Source organism: Cetorhinus maximus, chromosome 14, assembly GCF_964194155.1.
Source record: "Cetorhinus maximus chromosome 14, sCetMax3.hap1.1, whole genome shotgun sequence".
NCBI classification, from domain to species: Eukaryota; Metazoa; Chordata; class Chondrichthyes; order Lamniformes; family Cetorhinidae; genus Cetorhinus; species Cetorhinus maximus.
Window position 1 is genome coordinate 110,011,071 of NC_135892.1, and position 23,471 is coordinate 110,034,541.

Here is a 23,471-nt window from a genome sequence, read left to right on the forward strand (position 1 = left end):
TCTTTATCTCCAAATTTGTTAGCCGTTACAAACACTTCTTGTTCATGAGGATTCCTGCTTCTGCTATGTTGTCTCCGTGGTTCAGTATTCTCCACTGTATTGTATATTCTAGTCATGCTGCGACCCCTACTTGCCCGTTGAAGTCTTTCCGGGCTCCTGCTGTTAGATACCCTGTCTGAGGCCCTATCCACCATACGTGAACGTTTTTTCACCCGACCCACCACTGTAACTCGAGCTATGCTTCCTTATTTTCCGTTCTCGTACTTCATGCACCAAGTCCATGGCCTTCACTGCTTGTCCATCATCCCGGACATTCAGCCAATTCTTTTACTTTCCAGTAGATTTTCCTGCCCGTCCCATTATTGTTGCATCCCTCCAGTTATCCGATCCTTCTGGACAATACGATACCTGGGAACCCACTTTGGGCAGCTGACTTCCGGACAAAATAACCCCTTCCTGTTTATCACAATCAGATTTTCTACCGATGTCTAACTCCTGATCCATCATATTTTGCCCCTCTGGCTCTGCCCCACAAATTGAGAATGCAATGCACATGGTGCTTCATCACCATCTTATTACATTGGCAATATGCGCAAGTTCATTATTCATTCTGATGAACTGAGGAATAGGCTTTTATTGTTTGATTCCCATGTTGAATAATCTCAATTTTTCCTTCACATCTTATAACTCTGCCTGGGCCTTCCCATTCCCTTTGTCTATCTCTCTTATAATAAACCAAATCACTTGAAATAAGTGCCATCTCAGATGGCCTTATGCGGTGTCACAGTGTTCCCCTAATTCTGTCTGAAACCTCGGCCTTGATTAAAGCTTTCCTGCCTGCATGCAAGGCATTTCAGAGAGCAGAAAAAATAAAGCTAATGGTAGTTCCTTCAAGAGCAGGGGAAGCGTCTGATAGCACTGAAGGCAACTTTGAAATCCTACCATACACCAAATGGTACGGACTATAACCCCAACCATTTGCAAAGAATTTTTTGCATATACTGCCTGTGCCAGCGCTGTTTGCAACTTATAATCCGGTTGGTCAGCCAGTATCTTATGCAACATTTTGTCAACTACTGCATGGTTGTTCTCACACAAACCATTGCTGAACAGGCTCTCAGCCGCATTTTTCATGACTATGATATCCAGATTTTCACATGTCCCGATGTTCATCATTTGCAAATTCTCTTCTCTTCCATTATCTGTCAGGAATTTTGTTGGTGTTCTGAATCCAGCACCAACCCACTTCTCCATGATCTTGTCTACCATGGTGTGTTTGTCCTTGTCATTTATTACCATAGATGTGGTGACTAGATTTAGCCTATCTACAAAGTGTAGCAAAAAAATTCCCTGATCCTTGTCCCATACTTTTAAGTCTATTGCCACTACTTCATTAAATTCCCTGGCCAGTGGCAGACTCAACAGGATGTGGCGGTGTCCTTCGATATTTAACTCAAATGTCACATTGAGCCGTAACTCGCTCAATAAAGGGTGTCATATTCTTTATCAACTATTCCAGCATTTCTCAACAGAGTTTTCAATTTCTGTGATGCTGGATATATGAATTATCTGTGTAACTTATAGATAACTCTTTTCTTGTCCACCAAACTTTTATCCCTAGAAGTTAACAATACTGCTTAGACTCCCCGATGAGAATATTGCTTTCTCAATGGCAGACAATAATGGTCTGTTCGGGTAAAATGCAGGTCTACGGCTTTCCAGAACACAATTGCTTTGTCGTTCTTCATGGCTAATTTCATCTGTGCTTTTTTTTTTCAATGAATGATTTGCTCAGTAATAGGGAAGTATCTCACTAGAGACCACATCAGTACTGATAAAGAAACTGATCCCAGCTATCCTGCATGGGGGCCCACTACTTTTCTGGAAGATGTTAGCATGTTGCCATCCAAACCTAAAGCTGGTGGAGCTTCCGTACTCCTTAACCTTCCGTAGATCTGCCTCCTAGAGAGGCTGTTGGTAGCAATTAAGCCAATCCACCCCCCACACTGTGGAGGTTCAACCACTGTCCAGCACTGGAACGAATCTGCAACCAAAATACTCATCACTGAGTTCAAACACCCGGTGACCAACACAATTCCTTCATGGCAATCGCCATCATAAATCTCAGCATCTGAATTATCTGTTTCATGCGTTGATTCAAAAACATGATTCTTTCGCTGAGGGCAGTTCATTGCATAATGATATTTAGAATCACACCAATAAATCATTCCCTGTGCATTTCTTGGGTACAAGCGATCGCCATCACAGACCTGTTTTTTGCCTCAATTCTCAAACGTGCGACTGTCTTCAGACTGCCTATCAACAACCTTGTCTTTGTACTGAAATCTGTGTCTAATATTTTGGCGATCTCGAACTTCGGTAACCATGGAGTCTCTATCCTTAACTTTACAGCAGAGTTGCCTATATTTGATAGGAAAGTAGCTGGAAATGACTGCTTTCCCAAAAGTTTTTTTCGGGCAGCAGCCATTGTCTAGGAGCGAATTTTTGCCGTCAAATTGAGCCCCCTTCAAAACCAAAAGCCTCTTGACATGAGAAAGCCGTGCAGTCATGTGATTTGAAAGTCAATACAGACTCCAGGATTTCAAGGTTAAAATTTATCCGCTTCTTATGCCACATATTAAAGTCCATAATATACCCCTCCATGGACTAATTGTCTGTTTTCTTAAATCTGTCAAAGGTTGACCATACTTTATATGCTTCCAACAAACCATCTTTTTTGTAAGCCTTATCCAAAAACTGTAATGGAAGGGTAACCCCTCTTCAATGTCCAAGCCATCCACATTCACTTTTGAAAATACTTTACTCCTAATCTTACTTTTTGCTGGAAATGGCAAAGCCAAGACCATACTTTGCTTCTTCCGGCGTAACAAGGTAGCCTGTGTCCATGTCTCAACTTCATTTTTCCATTGCTGATATGGTTTCGCCCGCATCCCCCCCCCCGACCCCCCCAAAAAATGGTGGATAGTTAAAGTCTGAGATTTTGCATCATCCTTCTGCCATTCTGTAACTGAGGTTGTCAGGAGTAGTATGCTGCTTTTTCTCTGAGGATGGAGACATAAAACTTCCTATTCAACAACCAATCACCAGAGCTTAATGTTCATCCTCTGCTAACCATGTTAATTACAATAATTGCATGTTGAGGAAAGAATGAGTCTGAAGCCAGCCTGTACCTTAAGACAAGTTTATTTCCAAGCCTGGAGAGTAAAGACACAGGCTCTTCCAATTCCCCACAATAACCAGTCTGAACATCTTTTTACACTCTTGTAATGAAGCCCGAATACTTCCCCAATTTGGGACAGCTGCTCTTGATTACCAATGTACTCTATTGCAGCACAATTTCAACATTAACACAAATGGTCTCCTTCTGTGCTGTAACCATTCTATGATTCTTTTACCTACTTGGCACCAATCTGCCTCTGATTCTTCTTTCATTCTATTCTTGCACTGATGTCCTTTTGTTCAGCTTCAATGCCTAGTTCTTGTTGCAGTACTCAATTCCCTTGGCCTCCTTTCTCCCTCCTACTTGGCCTCCATTTGTCCCTGCCCTTCAGTACCTCTCTGTACATGAGTGCTGTGGAAATGTTACTTAACACTGTTCAATTCCTCTAAAGGCTACCCCCTATTAGCTCAGTTCAGTTAGCCTGAATAAGGTTTGAGATTAGGTAGTCCTCTGTAGAGTAGGATTCTCTTTGTTCCAACTTTTTATTTCTTTCTTCCCACCTCCCATTAACAGATGAAACCCTGTCTGACTCCACCCAGTGTCTGAAGTCAGAGCAGCTCAATTAAGGGAGATAACTTGAATATCAATTGAAATTCATTGGGAAGAGCTCAAAAGTTTCTCAGCTTTTTTTGTTGTCCTTTTCCTTCCTGCTTTTCTCCCAGCCTGGCCTGCCCAAACTGTAATCACCCCTTGTAACTGATACTCATTCACTGTTGCCCATTGATACAACAATGATGGATACCTTGTAATCCAGTGGGATGGCAAGTTTGGTGTGTCTTTCCTCTGCTGGCTAGAAGCTTGAGCACGAAAGAAAGAAGAAATCAGATTTATACATGATGCCCAGGCTGCGAATTTCCTTGGAGCTGCTCTGCTGCCATTTACGCGTGTGAATAGGGATTTCTTCCACATCGCCGCCAAAGTTACAGTGGCAGAGCTCCAGGAAAATTTCCAAATCTAAGCCTACCTCATTCGCTATGGCATTACTGGTTGGAAAATGTTTACTTGGCTCAGTTGGTGGTATTTGCTTCTCTGAGCTAGAAGGCTGTGGCTTTGAGCTCTGTTCAAGCACTTAAACCTGTAATCCAGGTGGCATGTCGACTCTGCCTTGGCATATTCCTGGAGGTTTTACTATATGCTCTCGAGTCTCCAACTGCCCCACCTACACAATCCTGCCATTTATTGCCCAACAAATTTACCCCCACGCTGTACGGCTTTCCCGCACCAACTGGAAAGCAACTATACTCTTAGTTGGATCATTCTGAACTGTCAAATAACCTGCCTTTTTTTACCCCCATCTCCAAATATTCTTTATAACTAATAAACAGAAGCGTTCAAAGAAAGTGGAAAAGAAACAATTTTTAAAAAATGGCCTTTTTTTTCTCCCAGTGTTGTTTATGGAAATTAATCTTCAATTCCTGGACGCTCCAGGGCAATCCTGGAAGGTTGGCAACCCTAACTTCATGTCACTGAGCATGCTGTATTTTTGAAGCTACAATCTTGAGGGTCAAACTCGTCACCAGTCCAGGATGTTCTGGGACGCTTTGTTTAAATGGTGTAGAGTTCCAGTGTATTGTCGATCTCAGACAGCCTGCCTGGCCATCTACAGAACAAGTCACTTCATTACAGTGTAACTTTATGGAAAGTGCTTGTTCAGAGACTTGCATTATGTTGCGCCTTATTAATGCAAACGTGAGTGGGAGAAAAGCAGTTAAAATGGATCAGAATTCTTTTCAGTTCAGATTTTAATTCCATTTCAAAGAGGCATTGATGGTAAGGCTCAATCTTTGCGAAGTCAGATCCAACTTTCTAGTATATTTCATTGCCTGTGTTTTGATTTGATGTTTCAACACCTTACTGAACTGAGGGATAATATAATACTGATGACAGGCTGGAGGAGTCTGTGCCAAGCTTGAATTTTATTATTTCCAGGGTCTAAATATCTGCCCTCATTGGATAGAGTTTTCCTGAATTCCTGATGGTTATGATTGGAACCTGCCCAAAAAAGGTGATTTTAAAAAAAATAATAATAATTTTGTTTTTTAATTGCACCGGCCAAGAAGTCTGGCTGGTCGTTGCTCTTTCCTTGAGCTGGGACATAAAGCCCCCTGAGCTCTGTACTGCCCTGCCCGATGCTCTTAACCCTTGATAGGATCCGGGGATTGGGGGGGAATGGGCAGAGGTGGGGAGGGGGTGCTAGTCATGCAGTTTGTGTTCTCAGTATAGGATCACTGATATCTGGCAACAAACTGCTAAGCCACCATTCAGAGGAGAGATGCCCTTAACCATGTGAATGAAGCTCGAGTTATTCATGCTAGTGGCACCCAAATATTTAATTTTTACAGATGTCAAACATTTTAGGCCATTTTTAAAGCTTTTTTATGATGGGTGCCCCTGAAGGCATCTCTTCTAAGTCATTTAGTGACCATTTTAAATTGAAAACCTTTCCTCTTTGTTTCCCTGACCAGAAGAAATAGCCCTTTCCTCCCTTCATCCTATAAAAACCCTTCATGATTTAAAAACCAAATCCCTGATTAAACCTCCAGCAGCAGATAGTGGGTGTTAGCAGGTTACGAACATACATACAAACATACGAATTAAGAACAGGTGTAGGCCATTTGGCCCCTCGAGCCTGCTCCGCTATTCAATAAGATCATGGCTGATCTGATTGTGGCCTCCACTCCATTCTGCCTATCCCCAATGACCTTTGAATTCCTTGTTAGTCAAGAATCTATCTACCTCCGCCTTAAAAATATTAAATGACCCTGCCTTCACCACTTTCTGCGGAAGAGAGTTCCAAAGACTTGCGACTCTCTGAGGAAAAAAAAAATCATCCTCCTCTCTGTCTTAAATGGGAGACTCCTTATTTTTAAACTATGTCCCCTAAGTCTAGTCTCTGCCACAAGGGGAAACACCCTGTCAGCATCCACCCTGTCCAGCTTCCTCAGGATCTTGTATGTTTCAATAAGATCGCCTCTCATTCTTCTAAACTCCAGTGGATACAGGCCCAACCTGTGCAGCCTTTCCTCATAAGATAAACCTCCCCCCCCCCCCCCCCCCCCCGCCTCATCCCAGGTAACAGTTAAATGACCCTTCTCTGAACTGCTTCTAAACATTTATATCCTTTCTTACATAAGGAGACCAAACCTATACACAGTACTCCAGATGTGGTCTCACTAATGCCCTGCACATCTGTACGAAAACATCCCTACTTTTACATTCCACTCCCCTTGTAATAAATGACAACATTCCATTTGCCTTCCTAATCACTTGCTGTAACTGCATACTAACTTTCCTGATTCATGTACCAGGACACCCAGATCCCCCTCTACCTCAAGAGTTCTGCAATCTCTCTCGATTTAAATAACATGCTGCTTTTCTATTCTTCCTGTCAAAGTGGACAAGTGCTATCATCAGATTTAGTAACCATACATTTGGTCCCTTAATTCCAAGTTATTGATATAACTTGTAAATAGTTGAGGCCCCAGCGCTGATCCCTTTGGCACACTACTTGTCATATCTTGCCAACACGAAATGACCCATTTATACCTGCTGTTTGTTTCCTGTTAGCCTAGCAACCTTCTATCCGAGTTAATATGTTACCCCTTACGCCAAGAGCTGTTATTTTGCATAATAACCTTTGATGTGGCACCTTGTCAAATGCCTTCTGGAAATTGAAGTGCAGCAAATACACAGGTTCCTCTTTATCCACGTTGCTTGTTAATTCCTCAAAGAACTTGTGTTAATTAGTCAAACATGATTTCCCTTTCACAAAACCATGTTACTCTTCCTGATTGTATTAAGATTTTCTAAGCGCCCTGCTATAAACTCCTTAATGATAGATCCCAGCAATTTCCCTATGACAGATGTTTCCTGCTTTCTGTTTCCCTCTTTGAATAGAGGAGTCACATTCGCTATTTTCCAATCTGATGGGATTTTTCCAGAATATAGGGAATTTTGGAAAATGAAAACCAATGCATCTATCTCAGCATCATTTCTTTTAAGACTCGAGGATGAAGGGATGAAGTCCATCGGCACCTGGGGACTTGTCAGCTTTTAGTTCTAATGATTTTCTTAATATCCTTTCCCTGATAATTGTAATTGCTCTAAATTCCTCCCGTTCATCCCTTAATTCACAGTTATTTCTGGGATATTATTTGTATCCTCTACATTGAAGGCAGATGCAAAATATCTGTCAATTCATCTGCCATTTCCTCATTTTCCATTATTAATTCCCCATTCTCACTCTCTGGAGGACCGATGCTCACTTTGCTCCCTTTTTTAAAAAAAAATACCTGTAGGAACTCTTACTATCTGTTTTTATAGTTCTCGCTAGCTTTCTCTCATACTCTAATTTCTCCCTCCTTATTAACCTTTTAGCCGTTCTTGGCTCTTTATATTCAGCCCAATCTTCTGACCTGCCTCTCATCTTTCTGGAATTATACGCTTTTTCTTTCAATTTCATACTATCATTAGCTTCCTTTTAGCCATGGATAGTGCATCCTTCCCTTAGAGTCTTTCTTTCTCACTGGAATATATTTTTTCTGAGTATTCTGAAATAGCTCCTTAAATGTCTGCCACTGCATCTCTACTGACCTATCCCTTAACCTACTTTTCCAGCTCACTTTGGCCAGCTCTGTCTTCATGCCCTCAGTTTAAAATACTGGTCTTGGATCCACTCCTCTCTCCCTCAAACTGAATGTGAAATTCAATCATATTATAATCAGTGCTACCTAGGGGCACCTTCCCTATGAGATCATTAATTAATCCTGTCCCATTTCACATTACCAGATCCAGTATAGCCTGCTCTCTGGTTGGTGCTAGAACGTGCTGCTCTAGAACTGTCCTGAAAACACTCTAATGAACTCATTATCCAGGCAACCTTTGACAATCTAATTCGTCCAATCAATATGTAGATTGAAATCACTCATGATTATCACCGTACCTTTCTCACAGGCCCCCATTATCTCTTCCTGTTTACCCCTCCCTACAGTGTGGTTACTGTTAGGCCACTATAAACCACTCCCACAAGTGACTTCTTACCGTCACTATTTCCCCTCTCTATCCAAACTGATTCTACATCTTGATCCCCAGAACTAAGGCCATCTCTGTGTATTGTACCAAAGTATTTTTTTATTCATTCATGGGATGTGGGCTTCGTTGGCTGTGCCAGCATTTATTGCCCATCCCTAGTTGCCTTTGAAAAAGCGGTGGTGAGCTGTCTTCTTGAACTGCTGCAGTCCATGTGGTGTGGATACACCCACAGTGCTTTTAGGAAGAGAGTTCCAGGATTTTGACCCAGCGACAGTGAAGGAATGGCGATGTATTTCCAAGTCAGGATGGTGAGTGACTTGGAGGGGAACTTCCAAGTGGTAGTTTTCCCATCTGTCTGCTACCCTTGTCCTTCTAGATGGTAGTGGTCATAGGCTTGGAAGGTGCTGTTGAAGGAGAACTAGTCTGTGAGACAGCTTTCCTAATTTTGGCACTAGTCCCCAGATGTTAGTAAGGAGGACTTGCAGGATCGATAGGGCTGAGATTGCCATTGTCGTTTCCGGTGCCTAGGTTGATGCCAGGTCTGTCTGGTTTCATTCCTTTTTTGTGACTTTGTAGCGGTTTGTTACAACTGAATGGCTTGCTAGGCCATTTCAGAGGACATTTAAGAGTCAACCTCATCGCTATGGGGGGTCTGGAGCCAGGCCTGGTCTGCCTACAGGCAAGCACTTAACTTATAGGCAACCCAAAAATTGCTGTGTTAGGTCAATGAACGTTAATTAGACTTGTCCTTGCCTATTTAACGTCAATGATATTTTGTCCTTCAAGTGCTGATTTGAGTAAACAGGGCAAGCCAATTGTGTATTTCCCCCCTCCTCCAGGTACAGAAGGACATTAGTGAACCAGATTTTTACAACAATCGACAATGGTTTCATGGTCATCATTAGACTTTAAATTCCAGACTTTTAAAACATTCAAATTCCATCACCTGCCGTGGCAGAATTCAAACCTGGGTCCCCAGAGCATTACCCTGGTTCGCTGGATCACTAGTCCAGCGAAAATACCACTACGCCATCACCTCCCCATAAGTCATCCTTAACTAACAGTATTACCTAGGAAGGACAGGAAGGTTACTTGTGAATTTGAGTGCAAACCTGTCCTCATCTGACATCCACACATACATTTCCAATCTAGCAAGAGTTACTACATAGCTATTAGGAATAGGATAAAACATTGGAAGTACTTCGGAAATCAGGTAGCATTTGTGGAGGGTGAAGTGTTTAATGTTTCAGGTTGATGACTTTTAGCTAAAATGGCTTGAAACGTTAACTTTCTTTCTTTCTCTCCACAGATGCTGCCAGATCTGCTGAGAGTTTCCAGCATTTTCTGCCTTTATTTCAGATTTGCAGCATCTGCAGTATTTTGTTTCTCCATCACGATTGGGAACCCTGGCTGATATTGTTTCTCGCCCCCATCTCTCAACCCAGGGGAACAATTCTAACACATCTGTTTCATGTCCTGCCTCACATCACCAAACTACCAACAGGCTGAGATTATTCTGGTTTTGTAGCAGAAATCTATAGTGGCTTTTATCATTCAAAAGCTAAGAAACTTATGCATTTATGACAGTGCAGCTTTTTAGGCATTGCAGCATTTAACTCTGCGAGGTTCTAAATTTGCTGTCTTTTGAATACAAAAAGTCGTCATGCAAGTGGTATTGATCCTTTGAGCACTGAAGCTGTCGAAAAGTACGTGCTTGTACCCTGTAACAACATCTGGAATGCTTTCTGTAAACTTGCTATGGTTACAAAGAAGAGCACTGTAAGAATATACAGAAGCACATAGCATTTCTTAATTAACGACATTCCAGGATTGAGCTTTCGTGAATATAATTTTTTAAAATAAGTTCCCTTTTTACTGTGATGTGCAATAGTCATATATGAACTACAATGGCACTGTTATTGCCAACTCTACCCTTTTAATGGGAAATCGTTTATAGTTAAACACTGGCTTTATGCTCGAGCTTTACTTCAAAATGAGAAGTCTTAAGTGAAACTGCATTGAAAGTGTTTCCCTCACCTCCCACCTAGAAATGCCATTTCCAAGGCATGGTTCTGAAACATGATTCTCCAGCTCATCTCAGGCTGGATTCGTTATAAGACTCAGAAGAGCTACGTTTATGTGCTGAAAAAAATTGCCAGAATTTTAAGGATTCCCTCTGGGGCTTGCAATTTCTGATATTCACGCAGTCAATTTCCTACCAGCTCAAAAACAATGAGGCTGATGGTGTGTTTGGATCAAATAGTAACTCCACATCCATTAATTTCTAACAACTTCATTTGGATGGTAGATCGTTGTTGAATAATGATTTCTTGTACAGTCAGTAATGAGTTATCTTAAGTTATTTACACTGACCAAGGGGCTGTTAAAAATCAAGAGCTTGGAAGTGAATTAAATACTGCAAAAATGAGTTTTACCGAAGATATTTCTGAAAAATGAATGAGTACTGGAGATATGAATAAAGTGGACCTGAAAGAGATTTAGTCAATCTGTCCTTTGTTTTTCTTGAACAATTTAATGGTTCAAATATTGCTATCAAAATAACGTAAAGCTCAGTATTTTATCTGCAAACACCATAACATCAGGTGAGGGTAGATTTGCGATTGAACACAGAAATGCAAAAGTTGCTGCCGGAGATGTTGCTACCACTCCGCCATCAGCTTTGCAAAATCAGCATTTTGCTCTCTGGCTCCTCATTCAATGCATTGAATGGTGTGAAGCTACTCGCTTGCATTGTAGTTACAAAGTAAACCCACAAAAGAAAAATGGCTTGTACATTTCAGCCTAAGTGCCCTTCTAACAGCAAGATACGTGTAAATTATTGATGGAGAACATTTCTGGCACTGAAAATTAACAATTGCAATTGTGGAATCTCATTCCTTTCAGCTTTTAATTGTTGAGATTTTTTTAAAGTTTGAAATTAAGTTTTTTTTTTACTTTAGCTTTGTCACTTCTCTCTGACTCTTAATCAAACCTTTCTTTCCCTCTGTTTCTCTTTTTGTACTGATTTGACAATGATTGAATTCACCATTCTAGTTTACACTCCTTTTTTCAGGTCTTGTACTATTAATTTCATAATCCTTCAACCTGGTTAAGGAGATACACAATTGGCTTGCCCCTGTTTACTCAGATCCCATATGACCTGTAGAGGGCCATCTCCCACTTGCAGCACTTGAAGGATAAAATATCATTGACGTTAAATGGGCAAGGACAAGACTAATTAACAGCAGACACCGTTCATTGACCTGACACAGCAATTTTTGGGTCGGTGACTGCCGTTAAATGTTTGCCTTGGTTCCTCAGATTTCATGGTGAATGAGTTATTTCTAATGCTACCTCTCAAAAGCATTTTATAACCTTGTCTGTCATTTATCTATAATGGATAGAGTATTTTTCATCTTTTTAAAATATTAACATTAAATTTCAAATTCAAGTGAAGCAACTCGTTTTAGATTGAGAAGCCAAGGTGCAAGGCCAACAGTTGAATACAGTCAGAGAGGAGACTAGATAGATCAGGGAGTGGTGCTGAGGTGACCCCAAGCAGTTTATGTTTTCATATATGATGGAAGGAAATGTTCCACTTGGGAGCACTTGATGGTAACAAAGCTTTTCTCCTCCCACACCCCTCATCCTCCCCCCTGTCAAAAGCAGATGCCAAAAGACAATTTGTTGTATCAGCAGCATTATCATAGCACTAAAGCCTGCTACGTTTTTTTGACCTCCCTTTCAGATGAAGAAACAGTTGGGTGACAACGAATCAATTACGCAAGATGTAGTGGGGAATGCCCATGTAGAGAACTATGCCTACAAGATGTTCCTATATGCTGATACTGAAGATCGCGCAGGAAGATTTCACAAGTAAGTCTACCAATATGCTTTCTTAAAGAGGAAAATAGCATGACACAGCAAGTGGTACAATATTTCAATGACCTGGCATAGCCAGCTGAAGCTTTCCATCCAAGACTTGTAAAGTCACTGCCCGTAGATTTGTGCATTGCCATAGATGTTATGAAAAATGATGGGTCTAAAGTTTGTGTAGCCGAGTGAGCAAAAGGGAATGTCTGGTCACCAGAATTCATTTGAAATTAAAAAATGTGTTGTTCTTCTATCAGGTGAGTGCCATCAATGGCAGATGTTGAGCCCTCTCCCTGTCAGAGACACATATAAATAACAAGGAGGAAATGTCTGGAGTTCTCAAGAACCCAGATTGCAAGGAGTCTTTCCGTCTGATGGATTTAACGGCCCCTCGATCAGTCATTGTAGGAAATGGCGTAACCGTGCAGTTATGGAGATGCCGAAAGCTCTGTCGATTACAGAGCCACATGATGTGCCATCTGCGCATTGTCCCCACAATCTCAAAGGGAGAACAATGTCACAAGGGAAGTAATTATACTTTGATTTGGGAGGGCAGCACTGAGAGGAGATTATTGGAGCTACATCCTGAGAAGAAAGTAAAAGGCCTGAAGAACTGTTCTGCATTGCACTTTTGTAAGAAACCTGATGTTTCCTCCCCAATTTCAATAGTATCCAAGAGCCACATGCTAGCTCTTGGCCCAGATGATAGGTTGGTGGATGAGCGACTGATCCATGGTTAAACCTTTATCAGCAATGCTGTGAAACCATCTATTAGGAAGTATCTGAGAGGGCTTCAGGATTGCTGTCCCTTCAGTGTTGGTACCCTGTACAGTGTTGAAGTCAGGACTGAGAACTTGGGAGTGTGTCCTGCCCTACTGCTGCGGCAGTGCATTATTCTGTGAGAATGCTGCATCACCAACATTAACAATGCTTTAGTAATTTTTTTTTGGGTTATTGATTTTTGGAGAGAAAGAATGGATATTTCTTATTTGTGTATGAAACGCTTTGGGTTATTTGATTGTCATGCATAAGTTGTATGTTGCTGAAACCAGTAGAACTAGACTTTCATTGAACTTGGATTTTTAAAAGAAAAGGGCCTCTTTTACCTTTAAAATTGTGAATGCTAGTCAACTGAGACAACCTGTGCTGCTTGACTTCTAATGCTGCCCTCTGTGGTTGGTAGAATGAGAATGACTACTTGCATTTATGTTACACTTCGAACACAGAAAACACCCAAAGTGCCTTATGTGAACAGGGAGAAGTGAGGGCAGGGAGAAAATAAATTAAAGGAATTAAGGTGCACACATGAACCATGTTGTGAGAATTGGGAAAGAATGGAATAGATGGGTGTTGGGGAGGTGTTAACGTTGGGAGAGAAAAGTGGAAGGGCAGTGAAGCTTAGGGAGAGAATTTCAGAGAGAAGGGTCAAAATGTCCATAGTGAGGTGCAAAAGGTGTGGGTGATGCACAAAAGACAACAGTGGGTGGACAGAAGGGTATTTCAGGGGAAAACAAGGCTGGATGGAAGATGGTTAAAAGATTAAGCTAAGGATTTTAAACTGAATACATTGGGGGAGTGGGAGTGATGAGTTACTATACTTGCACAGCCTTGCTAAAGAATTTATAAGGGCCACACACTTATCAAAAAAAATCGCCTTTGTGCTCCAAAATAAAGAGTATTGTCGGGGCACTAAGACCTCACACTGGATTTTTTTTAAATAAAATATGTATATATATTCTCATGGCTAATTTCTAAGATTTTACAAAACTGAACAAAGACCTTTTAAAATGGCTGAAGCTACGTCTGTCCGTGACCCTTGAACAAAAGGAGTTACCATGGCAGTACTGCAGAAACTTGCAACTCGTTATCTCTGAAGAGACACTAACGATCCCTGTGGGCTGCAGAGACCAAATTCAAAGAGAACTATACAAAGGCCATCTGCATTCCATAAGCCAGACCTGGCCAACCAGAGCTTATTTGTCTGCTAGGACCCCGCAACTTCCCTTTCAAGCCTTAATGGTTGGAGCATTTAACAACCTCAGGAACCCAGACAAAGCGATATACACCATTTGTCAAAGCCAGAATGGAGAGGTGGGAGTCATGTGACATGAACCCCTAGCTGGTGAAACTAGTTATATTTCCTTGCTGTACTGAAAACTCAGTCTGCCATTTCACAATCTACAAGCAGCAGCACAGAAAAGGGTCTGTGTCCAGATTGAATATCCCTCCCCACCTTCACTATTTCTACTGGAACTTCTGTATCATCACCTACAAGACTGGTTCATCTCCTCGTGTGACGCCAATTCCACTGGAAGAGTGGAGTTGACTTCACACGAGCATTGGTTTCAGCCTGCCAACCTCTGGGAAGGAATGCCTCCATGGATTTGATTCTGGGTTTTGGACTTGCATGAAACAATAATTCCACCCCCCCCCCCCCCCCCCCGGTCAAACACTTTGAGTGTGCACAAATAAACGAATCCCTTCGATTCATCCTATTAGGAGCTTGCTGTGGGCCTATTAATAGAAATTGGATCGCACCAAAACCAAGGGACTAGGAAATAAGCCACTGCTTATAAAAGGGGAGCAAATCAAAAACACCTTTCTGTTAACGAATGGGTGGTGAGAGGAGAAATCAGGGCTGTTTAAATTACCCCCACCCCCCTTCTCTCTGTAACAGTGTGGTTGATTTTTAAAGTATGTTCAGTTTCAGCAGCGACTCCCAATTTTTCACATTCTGATGAAGGGTTATGCCAGAACTGTTAACCTATCTTGCGAGGCAAAATGTATATTTTTTTAATGCTCCCATGATGTTTCCCCTGGGTTGTCGCAGCAGCATCCAGGTGATTAATCTTTAATTCCAGCCTAGGATAACCTAAGAGGGTCGATAACCCTAACTCTAACCCGCACCATGGCTGACATGTAATACAAATTCTAAGATACTGCAAGCTTTTTCATTGTAAGAATCTTCCTTCACCTGCACGGGTCCCCCTGACCAAAATCCCATCCCCCTATATTACATTTTCCAGATTCTGTCAAGCATTACCTGAATTGGAGAACTAAAGCTCAGGGAACAGGGCCTGGTTTATCCTGTGCTTGGCCAGGCAGCAATGTTTATGAATCTACCCACCTGGCAGCCAGCACTGCGCTGGAATGCAGAACCAGAGAGAGCGATGGCTGTGCTTGTGTAGGGTTACGCACGCCCAAACAAGTCCAGTTCGACTGATGCTGGAATTCCGTAACTTGACTCAAGGAACAGGAACTGTGAACAAAATGGTGCATTCATACCCAGATGGATCAGTGGGGAAGCTGCAGATTCGTTAGGGATGCCCTCCCAACCTCATATGGTTATAGAATGGAGGCAAGGTGTGGTCGGTGTGATGTCTGCTTTTAAAGGAGGTATTTTCTTGGGCTGTAGAAGATTCCCCAAAACATCTAACTTGACACTGAGATGCAAGGGTATCTGAGTTAATATGCACAGTACACATTTTTATCAGCAAGTTGTGTTCCTTGGCTCCTCCAACCTGCAATAACTATAACCAGGCTTCTAAATTGTACATTGATTTACTCACTTTTTATGGTTCCTTGTGTAATTTAAAGGGGAGGAAGGAGAAAAAAATGCCTGTTTCTTTGAGTGTGGATAATGAATTCTAGAGTGCATAAATTAATGAGAGGGATTGAAAGGGCTGAAAGGCAGGAGAAAGAAATGTTCACTTCTTGCTGCCCCTCACACAGGCCAAGTTTCCCTGCAAGTAAATATCCCTAAGAAAGGGACATTTGAAACTACTTTAATTTCTGGGGTTTCTAATAATCTTAACAAGATCTCCGCTTTGCAGAACACCTGCGGTCTGTCCGCAAGAAAGACCCAAACCTCCCTGTCGCTTGCCATTTTAACACTCCACCCTGTTCTCTTGCCCACATGTCTGTCCTTGGCTTGCTGCATTGTTCCAGTGAAGCCCAACGCAAACTGGAGGAACAGCACCTCATCTTCCGACTAGGCACTTTACAGCCTTCCGGGCTGAATATTGAATTCAACAACTTTAGATCTTAAACTCCCCCTCCCCCCATCCCCACCCCGTTTCTCCCCCCTCCCCTTTTTTTCAATAATTTATATAGATTCTTCTTTTCCCACCTATTTCCATTATTTTTAAATCTAAAACTAAAACTTTGTTAGCCTTTCCACCCCACCCCCACTAGAGCTGTACCTTGAGTGTCCTGTCTTCCATTCTTAATTAGCACTTTTCTTAGACAAATATCACCACCTTCAACACCTCTTTGATCCTTTTGTCTGTGACATCTTTTGATTATCTGCTCCTATCACTGCTTGCTTATCTCCACAATCGCCACACCCTCAACTTCTCTCTCCCCCCGCCCCCCCACCTTAAACCAGCTTATCTTTCACCTTTCTCCTAACTATGCTTCAGTTCTGCCGAAGGGTCGTGAAGACTCGAAACGTTAACTGATTTCTTCTCCACCGATGCTGCCAGACCTGCTGAGTTTTTCCAGGTAATTCTGTTTTTGTTTCCAATTAACTAGTCGCTCAAAATGAGCTCACTTTCATCCAGGAGAACAATAAGTCATAGTTCATGATCTTGAACTCTGATCTTCCATCCCTGTTCTGTTATAAATGCAGAGACAGTTAATGGGAGACTTAATAGAGGAGTTAAAAGTTATGAAGTTTTTACAGAATAAATAAGGGGAATCTTTCTCAAGTGGTATGAGGTTTGGTAACCAGAGGGATAGATTTAAGATAACTGACATAAGGTCCATGAGAATTTAATTTTACACGGCAAGTTGTTATGATCTGGAATGCATTCCCTGAATATTATGACACAGCAGTTGTTAAAGAAAGCTGAGTTATTTAAAAATCTCAGAGGGAAAAGTTAAACAACTGTCATAACCTTTATTTTAAGTAGTATGTTTGAGATGCAGTTCTAAATTCAGGAATTAGACCACCAGTTCTCAAGAAGTTTTTATATTAAACTAAATGAAACATTTTCTTAAGTTACAACAGATTGAATACATACACATGGCTACAAATTACTACTATCATAACTTATAACAAATTCCCAAACTAATCTCTACTAAGGCAACAACAACCCATCGACTTTAAGCAGACACCAAGCAAAGCATTTTCACCTTACAAATTCAAAATGAGGTTCCTTTCATTTTGGTTCCTTTGCAGACACCGTGGTAGGCTTAAGGCTTTTTATGTTACATGCCTCTGCCCTGCACACACAAAACTGCTGTCCGTTATATCCAGCACAGCTCACTGAATGTAAATTTTCATTGTATCACCAGCCCTTTGAACTCCACCTTTCCTAACAATAAAACCCCTTTCATAGTATCAAATTTTATAAGTAATATAAACATATTGCTTGGTAGCTGCTAGATAGGTGCCAGATTTCACTCCCCTTCTTGAATGCTCTATTCAAAAAAATGCAAATGCACTCTACCCCTCTTACATCTCAAAACTAGCACACATCAAAGTACACATCAAAGCACCCAGGCTAGCTAGCTTTAATCCAATTAAGACACACCCACAAACCAAACCTCTATTTTAAAAGAAAAATAATTTCCATAATATACATTGATAGCTTCATGACATGAAAGAATGATGAAGCAAATTTAACAGTAGCTTTCAAAGGGAATTAGATATATACTTGAAAAGGAAACATTTGCAGTGCTATTGGGAAAGAACAGGCAGTGGGACGAATTGGATAGCTCTCTCCAAGACCTAGTCATGATGAGCAACAATGCAAAATTCTATGAATCTGTGAATGGCAGCTCCTTACTGCAGTAGGGTAAGTTGCAGCTGTCTCTTCTGACTGCAGAATGCAGATTAAAGAGCGCCCACCCTCCATTCCCCATTTTTCTGCACATTGGGTGTGTACAGTGTGTCAAAGCTGCGCTATGGAATGCAGAAGACCACCTCTTCAATCTAAGTGCAGTTTTAGTTGGGATATTGTAACAGAGTGCCACAAGGGAAGAGATTCGGGATTGTCTTGCAGTAAGTTTATGATCTAGGCTGAGTGATAAGTGGCAGCAAGCACTAAAGAATTCACTGTCCAGGCTTGATGAACCTAAGGAAGCTTTTTGATTGCCCAAAGCAGCCTAGACTGAGGCCAGATGGACTGCTTTCCCCTCTGTTTAAAATTGTATGCTGGAGAGTAAGAAGAGATAGAGAGAGAGACACACACATGAGCATCTTTTTATAAACTGTAAAATTGGACCAGATGGAAAATACATAAATGGAACTAAACTCTCTACTTGCAACACAGTCTAATGTCTTCCTTGCAAATTGCACAAAGGACATCACTTGTTGAATAGCTGGGCTGCCTGACCACCTGAATGATGCCTTTTATACCTTCACACAGACAAAATCATAACATTATACAGCATGCAAGGGGCCATTTGGTCCATCGTACCTGTGCCAGCTCTTCGAAAGATTTATCCAACTAGTCTTATTCCCACTCTTTACCAAGGCCCTACAAATATTTCCTTTTCAAGTATAATTTCCAGTGTATAATCCAAATTGGGTGCACCTACGCAGATAATTTCAAATATAAATATCTTTATTTTGCATGTAAACTGATTTTACGAAACAGAAGTGACACAGTAGCTAAAATGAGTACAACTAGATCATTGCTACATAAAGCAAGAACTAGCCTTCATTTATATGACTTGGCCCCTTGGGAAGGATCCAGTGTGTTTTTGCGTCAAATTAACATTTTGAAAGCAGATGTGTGAGGCTTTTTGCACGCAGCAGGATCCTGCAACGTGATGTAAGACTGGTCGATCTGTTTTTGGTGCTGTTTGGTGACGGGAGGAACATTAACCAGAACATTAGGAGAACTACTGCCCTCCTTTAAATTATGTCTGAATCTTTTAACAATCACCAGGACCTCAGTTTAATGTCTCGTCTGCTGGACGGCACCTCCAGCAACGCGGCACTCCCTCAGCACTACACTGAGGTGTCAGACTCAATTATGAGCGCATTTCCATTCTGGGGTTTGACTCCATACTGTCCTGATGCAGAGGTTAGACTGCCAGTTGAGACAACTGGCACTTCTCTTAAAGAGAATGCCAGGGCAGCAGGCAAGGACATGACATGTGTTTGAGCCACTATAGATTTGCCAATCACAGCTGATCAATCTCCATAGTGTCAGGAGCTCTGAATCTAGTTAACTTGATGTTTGTTCTGTCCTGACAAATTTTCAAAGGCTTTTGGCAGCTAATTCCATTACATTGCTGCAAATGGCAGCTCACGGTAAATATAGTGTAAGCAAGGCAACAGACTTCATTTTATACCAGGCAGCTCAAAGGTGTCTGAAAAAAGATCAAAAACAATATCCATTTGTTATGTGTCCCAAAACTGTTTCAGTGATGGTCAGGAAAATCTGTTCTGGAAAACCAACTCTGGCACTCATTTCCTTTTTAAAAGTATAAATTATGTTGCATGGTAACCTACCAAAATAAATAAATTACTATGTTTGTGGTACTCCAAACTTCTGTTTTTTCTGCCTGTAATCATTGGTTAATGTGTTTTCTGTTCTTCTAAACTGTTCGGAATACAGGACTTTATCAGTCCCAGATGGTAGGGAGTAAATGACTACAAGGGACAACTAATTGAGACATTGAGTTACTTTTAGTGCCTTCAAATCAACCCCTATTGTGATTAACCCACTGGTTTAGTAATATTCTTTGGGGAGAGTAGGCTGCCAACCCACCAGCCTGATTTGGTTTGGCCCACATGTGACTCCAATCTGTGGTCAACTTTTAGTGCCCTCCCAGTGGCAAGGTATGGCCTTACTAGTGTTTCCCACATCATAAAAACAGATGAAAGAAACTTTAGTGTTTAGAGTTCCACTTAAAATTGGTGCATGGCTGCATAACCAGTAATCTAACAGTGAGACCTTGTATACATGTGGCTTATGTTCACTGCATAAGTGTTCTTGTTGAACGGCTGATCCGTGTTATTTTTCATTTATTTTCCAAGAACAGATGCAGGTAAAATCTTAACCAACAACCATAAGGAATTTGAGCCAACTTTAAAGTTTGAGGCTGTCGGCCATATTTGTGTTGAAGAAATAAGTGACTTCGGATTGCATTGAAAGTTTATTTCTCAGTATGGATTTAAAGCCTATTCCTGTCAGTTTGAAGTAATACTTTGTGTTCCACAGAAACATGATCAAATCATTCTACACCGCAAGCTTGTTATATGATGTCCTTACTGTATTCGGGGAGCTCACTGAAGAGGTAAGATTAGCATGTGGTTACTTCATCCGTTGCATGCTGTGATTTAAGGTTGGATTTTGTATCATAACTAACAATATAGTGTGGTATGCCTAACTAGGAAGCTGGGATTTGAATCATAAGCCCAAAGGTTGTTTGTATTTAAAGAGTTGAATTTAAATAGTGCCATCCATGTTCTTGGAACATTCCAAAGCACTTATTTTATTGTTTTTTTATTCATTCATGGGATGTGGGCTTCGCTGACTAGGCCCAGCATTTATTGCCCATCCCCAGTTGCCCTTGAGAAGGTGGTGGTGAGCTGTCTTCTTGAACCGCTGCAGTTCATGTGGTGTAGGTACACCCACAGTGCTGTTAGGGAGGGAGTTCCAGGATTTTGACCCAGCGACAGTGAAGGAACGACGATATATTTCCAAGTCAGGATGGTGAGTGACTTGGAGGGGAACCTCCAGGTGGTGGTGTTCCCATCTGTCTGCTGCCCTTGTCCTTCTAAGTGGTAGTGGTCATGGGTTTGGAAGGAGCTGTCTGAGGAGCCTTGGTGAATTCCTGCAGTGCACCTTGTAGGTGGTACACACTGCTACTACTGTGCGTCAATGGTGGAGGGAGTGAGTGTTTGTGGACTTGGTGCCAGTCAAGTGAGCTGCTTTGTCCTGAACGGTGTCAAGCTTCTCGAATTCTGTGGGAGCTGCACTAATCCAGGCTAGCGGGGAGTGTTCCATCACAATCTTGACTTGCGCCTTGTAGATGGTGGACAAGCTTTGAGGTGTCAGGAGGTGAGTTACTTGTCGCAGGATTCTGAGCCTCTGACCTGCTCTTGTAGCTACAGTATTTATATGGCTAGTCCAGTTCAGTTTCTGGTCAATGGCAGCCCCCAGGATGTTAATAGTGGTGGGTTTCAGTGATAGCAATGCCATTGAACATCAAAGGGTGATGGTTAGATTCTCTCTTGTTGGAGATGGTCATTGCCTGGCAATTGTGTGACGCGAATGTTACTTGCCACTTGTCAGTCCAAGCCTGAATATTGTCCAGGTTTTGCTGCATTTGGACATGGACTGTTTCAGTATCTGAGGAGTTACGAATGCTGCTGAACATTGTGCAATCATCAACGAACACCCTCACTTCTGACCTTATGATGGAAGGAAGGTCATTGACGAAGCAGCTGAAGATGGTTAGCTGAGGACATGACCCTGAGGAACTCCTGCAGTGATGCCCTGGAGCTAAGACGACTGACCTGCAACAACCACAACCAATTTCCTTTGTGCTAGGTATGATTCCAACCAGCGGAGAGTTTTCCCCTGATTCTCATTGACTCCAGTTTTTCCTAGGACTCCTTGATGCCACACTCAGTCAAATGCAGCCTTGGTGTCAAGGGCAGTCAGTCTCACCTCACTTCTGGAGTTCAGCTCTTTTGTCCATGTTTGAACCAAGGCTGTAATGAAGCCAGGAGCTGAATGGCCCTGGCGGAACACAAACTGGCACCAATGAGCAGGTTATTGCTAAGCAAGTGCCGCTTGATAGCACTGTTGATGACACCTTCCATTACTTGGAAATATATCACAGTTCCTTCACTGTCACTGGGTCAGAATCCTGGAACTCCCTCCCTAACAGCACTGTGGGTGTACCTACACCAGGGGCTGCAAAGGTTCAAGAAGGCAGCTCAGCACCACCTTCTCAAGAGGCAATTAGGAATGGGAAATAAATGCTGGCCCAGCCAGCGAAGCCCACACCCCGTGAACAAATTTAAGAAAAACTTTACTGATGATCGAGAGTAGACTGATGGGACAGTAGTTGGCCAGGTTGGATTTGTCCTGCTTTTTGTATACAAAACATACCTGGGCAAATTTCTACATAGCCAGGTAGATATCAGTGTTGTAGCTGTACTGGAACAGCTTGGTTAGCGACGCAGCAAGTTCTGGAGCACAAGTCTTCCATACTATTACCGGAATATTGTCAGGGCCCAAAGCCTTTGCTGTATCCAGTGCCCTGAGCTGTTTCTTGATATCGTGTGGAGTGAATCGAATTGGCTGAAGACTGGCATCTGTGATGCTGGGGACTTCCGGAGGAGGCCAAGTTGGATCATCCACTCGGCACTTCTGGCTGAAGATTGTTGCAAATGCTGCTGTACATTTGCTCTGATGTACTGGCCTCCCCCATCATTGAGGATGGGGGTATTTGCGGAGCCGCCTCCTCCAGCAAGCTGTTCAATTGTCTACCACCATTCACGACTGGATGTGGCAGGACTACAGAGCTTAGACCTGATCCATTGGTTGTGGGATCGTTTAGCTCTGTCTATCACTTGGCATGCAAGTAGTCCTGTGTTTATAGCTTCACCAGGTTGACTCCTCATTTTTAGGTATGCCTGGTGCTGCTCCTAGCAAGCCCTCCTGCACTCTTCATTTGAGCCAGGGTTGATCCCCTGGCTTGATGGTAATGGTAGAGTCCGGGATATGCCAGGCTATGAGGTTACGGATTTTGTTTGAATCCACTTCTGCTGCTGATGGCCCACAGCATCTCATGGATGCCCAGCCTTGAGTTGCTAGATCTGTTCGAAATCTATCCCATTTACCATGGTGGTAGTGCCACACAACACGATGGAGGGTATCCTCAATGTGAAGGTGGGTCTTCATCTCCACAAGGACTCTGTAGTGGTCACTCCTACCGATACTGTCATGGACAGATGCACCTGCTGCAGGCAGGTTGGTGAGGATGAGGTCAAGTATGTTTTTCTCTGTTGTTGGTTCCCTCACCACCTGCTGCAGACCCAGCCTAGCAGCTACGTCCTTTAGGGCTCAGTCAGTAGTAGTGTTACTGAGCCATTCTTGGTGATGGACCTTGCCACCCTCATTGCTTCCTACAAGTGTGTTCAAAGCAGGAGCTTACCTTGCCCATGTTTGACCTGATGCCATGAGATTTCATGGGGTCCGGAGTTGATGTTGTGGACTCCCAGGGCAGTTCCCCCCTGACTATATATCACTGTGGGCCATCAGCTGCAGCAGAAGTGGACTCAAACACAATCTGTAACCTGTAACCTCATGGTCCACTGTAGATAGAGGCCCTCTATCCAGCTCTACCTGTC

At 42.3% G+C, this 23,471-nt stretch overlaps 1 protein-coding gene across 1 annotated transcript in view; it reads left to right on the forward strand.

Moving 5' to 3' along the window:
• vta1 (vesicle (multivesicular body) trafficking 1) overlaps positions 1-23,471 on the forward strand; it is a 184,647-nt gene that overhangs the window by 79,866 nt on the left and 81,310 nt on the right. The window contains exons 3-4 of the mRNA XM_078557477.1: positions 12,021-12,148; positions 20,326-20,401. Of these exons, the coding sequence (XP_078413603.1) occupies positions 12,021-12,148; positions 20,326-20,401 (204 nt within the window). The remainder of the gene's footprint in view (positions 1-12,020; positions 12,149-20,325; positions 20,402-23,471) is intronic.